The 6,000-nt window shown below is 42.3% G+C and overlaps 1 protein-coding gene across 4 annotated transcripts in view; it reads right to left on the bottom strand.

Moving 5' to 3' along the window:
• Nucleotides 1-220: 220 nt before the first annotated feature.
• The window catches only part of LOC119969211 (gamma-taxilin-like), a 102,577-nt gene continuing 96,797 nt past the window's right edge, over nt 221-6,000 (bottom strand). For all 4 annotated transcript variants that reach the window (XM_038802512.1, XM_038802514.1, XM_038802511.1 and 1 more), the window contains exons 9-10: nt 3,279-3,374; nt 221-775 (exon numbers count right to left, since the gene is read on the bottom strand). In XM_038802512.1, coding sequence (XP_038658440.1) covers nt 440-775; nt 3,279-3,374 — 432 coding nt within the window. In that variant the 3' untranslated portion in view covers nt 221-439. The remainder of the gene's footprint in view (nt 776-3,278; nt 3,375-6,000) is intronic.

Below are 6,000 nucleotides of genomic sequence, written 5' to 3'. Positions count from 1 at the left end.
CGCTATCAGAAGAGCTGAGAGCGATCCCATCTATGGAAGCATGAGCCAACCAAATATATCCAGTTGCACTTAAATTGCAAAAAACAGCTCGGTGTAAAAAAAAAAGTTACTCATCTGTTATTAAAATTAGATGAAAATGTTTACATCTCGGTCCAAGTATTGAGAGTCAAGGTGGATTGCAATGTCAAAAATTTCAATTTTAAAAAGGATGAAACAAATATAATCAATTATGAAAGTTTATAAAGTAGACTAACTTGACCGACCATACAGCTACTTGAACCACATAAATTCCTTTTTCCCCTAAGAAAATACAGATATGGTAGAAAAATGTGTAAGAAATTCTCACCACAAAGCCAATAATTAATTACCAAGAACAAGTCAAACAATAATTACACAAAAATATATAACTCCACACAATTCTTCTTTAAAACAGATAATCTTAGTCAACAGAATCAATGCCCGAAGCTGCAACAGCATTTTCTAGACCTCCGGTTAAACACTCTTGGTCTAAAACAGTGGTAGCATGGGACTGCCTTCCTCCTTCCTCCTGACTTGAAGTGTTCACCTCAGCCAATTCTGAAGGATCTGGGCTCTGACATGCCAGGTATTCCTCTTCTGTCAGGTCTAAAGGCCCATCATTTCCTGAAAACTGACACTGAAGAAGCTGCACTTTTTTATTCAGGTCATTTCTCTCTGTCTGCAGAGCCCTGCAAAGCTTTTCCAACCGCTCCAGTTTCACCTGTAGACCCTTGTATTCCTTATCCCGAAGCGTTTTCTGTACAAAATGTAAAAGAGCAAACACAAAATATCACATATCTCTGCAATGTGTTACAAATTCTAGCCATTTACTTTATGCCTGCTGCATTTAGTTTTAAATTCTGAAAAGCTATGATAACCACTCGAGTATCGAGGGAGTGCGGCGGTGTCTGAGGTGCCATTTTCCAGATGAGACTTTAAACCAAAGCACTTTCTGCTCTCTTAAGTGGACAGGAAAGATCCAAAGGCACTATTCCGAAGAGAGGCGAAGTGCCTCCCAGTGCCCTGGTCAATATTTACCCTTCAACCGACATTACAAAAACAGATTGTCCAGTCAGTCACATTGCTGGTTGAGGGAGCTTGCTGTGCACAGTACAGCTGTCGTGCTTCTCATATTACAACAGTGACTACATTTCAGAAATTTTAATTGGCTGTAAAGCACTTTGGGACAGAAAGAACTATCCGAACAGAGAACAATTTGACGTTGATGTCTGGGCACCTGAAGGACAAGACTCCATCTGGTTTCAAAGCAGCACTGTAGCCTAGTTAGCACAGTTGCTTCACAGCTCCAGGGTCCCAGTTTGATTCCCGGCCGGGGTCACTGTCTGTGTGGAGTTTGCACATTCTCTCCGTGTCTGCGTGGGTTTCCTCCGGGCTCTCCGGTTTCCTCCCACAATCTAAAGATGTGCAGGTTAGGTGGATTGGTCATGCTAAATTGCCCTTAAGTGTCCAAAAGGGCAAGGTAGGGTTACGGTAGTAGGGTGGAGGCGTGGGCTTGGGTAGGGTGCTCTTTCCAAGGGCCGGTGCAGACTCGATGGGACAAATGGCCTCCTTCTGCACTGTAAATTCTATAATTCAAAAGTTGGTTTTGTCTTCCAACGCACGAGGGAGGTGAAGGGTCAAAGCTATGGACATGCTAATTCTGAGTGAAGGTAAGGCTAGGAAAAAGCTGAACTGGGAGAACATTATCCCTGGAGATTTCGAAGTGCTTTTCTTTCCCCGCTCTCACCGTTGCATTAAAAACTGCAAGGAAGAAACAGCCAAAACAAGTCTTTGACCTGATCTCTTTACAAGGCGTTTAAAACTCTATTAAATGTCAGTCCATTTCGAAAACACGCAGCACCTCGTCAGTAAGGGACAGAGAATATGCTGGTTTGCTGAACCTCCTGGAGAGGGTGCACAAGTTTCACTGGTACAGACCTCTACCTACATATTAAATATGGGAAAAGGGACAAGAGGAGGGACAAAGTGGGTAACGGGCAGGTGAAAAAATGATTATGCCCCAAATGTTTCTGGGCGCAAGTCTACACAGAGAATGCTTCCATGGGTGGTGACTGGCCGTAAATACAGGTCTGTTACTCAAGTCCGCCAATTAACCCATCAGCTCACGCTCACCGTTTACTTTCCATATTACACCCGTTATAATATTTACAGGTATTACAGCTGGAGAATGTGTCTTTTCATTCCAGACAATTCCACACTGCACTGTAACTGAAGTTGCTTTTATTTAAAGGAAATGAAACAGCTGCCCCACAATTGTCAAATAAAATGACAACACAGAAACAAGGCGCTATTACAGTTAAAAATATTTACCCCATATCTGTAGTGCAATGTGCAGCTAAATGGGCCTCAGTGGCATAAATCCAGATAATAACCATAATTTTAACTGGAAAAGTCAGAAATTACGCTAGCGACAGTAATTTTCCGATAGGTGAGTACTTAGATTATGGCCTTGTATGTTCGGAGAAAGAGTGAAAAATTTGGACGACCTTCCTGAGCAACCACCATTTTTTAAAAATGCACGTGTCGTGTAGGAATCTTGGAGTTCAAATGAATGAGAGAGTCACTGGTACGGAAGGAGCAAGCTTCTGTGCCTATGGATTTCCACAGGCCCGATCATGGGCCAAGAACCAAATGGAACCTTCTGCCCAAAGCTTCCCCCAATATGGAGCACAAGAGTGTTATTTCAAAGCAATGCAGCTGCTCGGAAAAAGGAATTTGCGTTAAAACTTTCACCATTCATTGGTGAATTTCAGTGCCGAACACATATCTAATTCAAGGCAAAAAAGCAGTTATTCTGCATTTTCACTTCTAACAGTCAACAGCTGCCTGCCTGCAGACGTATCGGAAAGACGAAAGTATACCTTTTAAAAGAGGGCGCTTTGAGGTGTACTTTCTCAGGTGGACTATATGGAGCTCACTGGAATCCTTTAGCATTAAATCTCATAATCTTTGCCTCCATCCCCACAGCGCCAGTTTATTAATTCAGGACTATTTTGAATTTCAACCCTTTCCATGTTTTTTGGCCACATTCTAAATTAGAAAGTTGCAGGTTTTGCTGAAAAAGGGTTGTTTTTTTTTTAAACTGTCGATCAGTTTTGTAGATCCGCTATGAAGCAGGTGTTTAGGAAAATCTCACGGTTGCGAGTCTGGAATTAGCATTCTGCTGTGCAAAGCAGTACCTGTGCACACAACACGTTGTTCATGTTAAAGACAATGAATTGGACAGTTAAAGCACACACCTCCTCAGCCATCTGTAAGAGCGCTTTGTTATTGTTCTCCCACTTAGTGCGCCATACTGTCGTTTCCTTTTCCAGCTTCTTGATTTTCTTCGTCATCTGCAGAAGAAAGAAACACAGGACCCCATTTGGTGAGACATCATGCCATAGCATATTTAACCCTCCCTAATGGACAGACCCTACTTAAAATCGCAAATGTGGGCTATGCTTTCTTCTCCTTGACTCAGTCATCTATTCCCTTGCTTCTAAAGCAACATAAATCACCTAGTTTACGAGCAGAATGTGTGTCAACCAAACAGATCCCTTAACCAAGTTTGGTGCTTTAATGCCATCAAGTACCACACATACATTCCACTCTCAAATTTCTGACAGGCACATTTGAAATTGGATTGTTGGAGAGGGAGGGAGGGGTGGGAAGGCAATGCTGTAAAAAGATTTTAAAAGTATTTTTCTGTCTTTAATATTGCCGGATGCCCCAGTTTTATTTTAAATTGGAAAAAAAAAGTCGGCTCTACAATGGCACAGTGCACAAAAGCAAGAAATGGGTCTCACTATTATTGTCAAACAGGAATCAGGATCATACTACATACTTGGTCTCGCTGCAGCAATGCATTTTATATGGCAGGGCAACAAGCATTTCGTAGAAATAAATCAATTTCAGGTCTGAGGTTTGCTACTTTTAAAAAAATCAGCTGGCTACAGGACACATGCAGAAACTCGCCACTTCTTTTAAGAGTCTCCAAACCAACCTACTAATAAATCGAAAAGCAAAATACTGCATGTACTGGAAATCTGAAATAAAAACAACAAAGCACTGGAAATACTCAGGAGGTTTGGCAGCATTTGTGGAGAGAGTAAGAGTTAATGTTTCAAGCCTCCGACTTTTCATCAGCACTCATCGATTGAAACACCAACTCTCTTCCCCTCTCTGCAGATGCTGCCAGACCAGCAGAGGAATTTCTAGCATTCGCTGTTTTTATTTTTGCAACTAGTTGTGAGTAGTTAGCATTTCCCCGATGTGCAGCAAACTCACTGCACTCTCAGGGACACATGCAGCAACTCAATGATCAAGCCCTGTGGGTGTAGGAGGGGCGCTGAAGTTTAAAATCTGCAAAACTGTGTCAAGTACCATTAAGTAAGCAGGCCATTGGTTAGCCACTCAGGATGTTCCATCATTGACTCCAATTACACATCTGGCTGACCTGGTTTCAAACCTCGAATTATCAAACGTGCATTTTGGAACTATCTCAATCCCAGGGACCCAACTTACCTCCTTCATTAGTCAACTGACATATGGGAGTTGTACCAAGTTCAGTACTGTAGTGGTCATGTTGCAGAACTAGTAATCCAGAGAATGCAAGTTCAAATCCAATAACAATTTGAGAATTAGAATTTCATTTAAAAAGACTGTCATTAAGGCTGGAGACAGTCAGGATAATTGGGTCTTATTCTGGATGGCAAGATGGAACTAATGGGGTGCCACAGGGTTCAGTCCTTGGGCCCCAGCTATTTACAATCTATATTAACGGCTTGGATACAGGGATAGAAGGTTCACAGATGACACAAAAATAGATGGGACAGTAAGTTGCAATGAGGAAATAAGAACCGTACAATAATAATAATGATCTTTATTGTCACAAGTAGGCATAGATTAACACTGCAATGAAGTTACTGTGAAAAGCCCCTAGTCGCCACATTCCAGTGACTGTTCGGGTAAACAGAGGAAGAATTCAGAATGTCCAAATTACCTAACAGCACGTCTTTCGGGACTTGTGGGAGGAAACTGAAACACCCGGAGGAAACCCACCCAGACACGGGAGAACTTGCAGACTCCACACAGACAGTGACCCAAGCTGGGAATCGAACCTGGGACCCCTGGAGCTGTGAAGCAACAGTGCTATCCACTGTGCTACCGTGCCACCTACAAATGAATCTAGATAGGTTAGGAGAGTGGGCCAAAATGTGGCAGATGGAGTTTAATGTGGATAAGTGTGAAGTCATGCATTTTGGTTGAAAAAAATGGAAAGGCAAATTATCCAAATGGGGAGAGACTTTGGGGTGCTTCAAGGCAGAGAGTTCTGGGTGTCCTCGCGCATGAGTCACAGAAAACCAGCATGCAGGTGCAGCAGATAATAAGGAAAGCTAATGGAATGTTGGTATTTATAGCAAAAGGAACTGAGTATAAAGGAAAGGAAGTGTTGTTGCAACTGTACAAGGCATTGGTAAGACTGCACCTGGAGTATCGTGCACAGTTTTGGACCCCTTATTTGAAGAAAGATGAAGTGGCATTGGAGGCAGTTTAGAGGCGGTTCACTAGTTTGATTCCAGAGATGGGGAGTTTGTCATACGAGGAGAGATTGAACAGTTTAGGCCTATACTCTCGAGTTTAGAAGAATGAGGGGAGATCAAATCAAGGTATACAAGATGCTAAAAAGTATGGATAAAATAGACGTGGAGCAGATGCTTCCTCTTTTGGGACATTCTAAAATGAGAGGTCATAATCTTAGAATAAGAGGTAGCAAATTTAAAACAGATTTGAGGAGAAACTACTTCTCTCAAAGGGTTGTGAATCTGTGGAATTCGCTGCCCCAGAGTGTGGTGGATGCAGGGACAGTGAGTAAATTTAAAGAGTTAGACAGATTTTTAATTGGTAATGGGTTGAAGGGTTATGGAGAACAGGCAGGACAGTGGAGTTGAGGCCAGGATGGGATCAGCCATGATCACA

Source organism: Scyliorhinus canicula, chromosome 7 (genome assembly GCF_902713615.1).
Source record: "Scyliorhinus canicula chromosome 7, sScyCan1.1, whole genome shotgun sequence".
Classification (NCBI taxonomy): domain Eukaryota; kingdom Metazoa; phylum Chordata; class Chondrichthyes; order Carcharhiniformes; family Scyliorhinidae; genus Scyliorhinus; species Scyliorhinus canicula.
The sequence above is the reverse complement of the archived record's forward strand: the minus strand, read 5'-3'. Positions and strand labels throughout refer to the sequence as shown.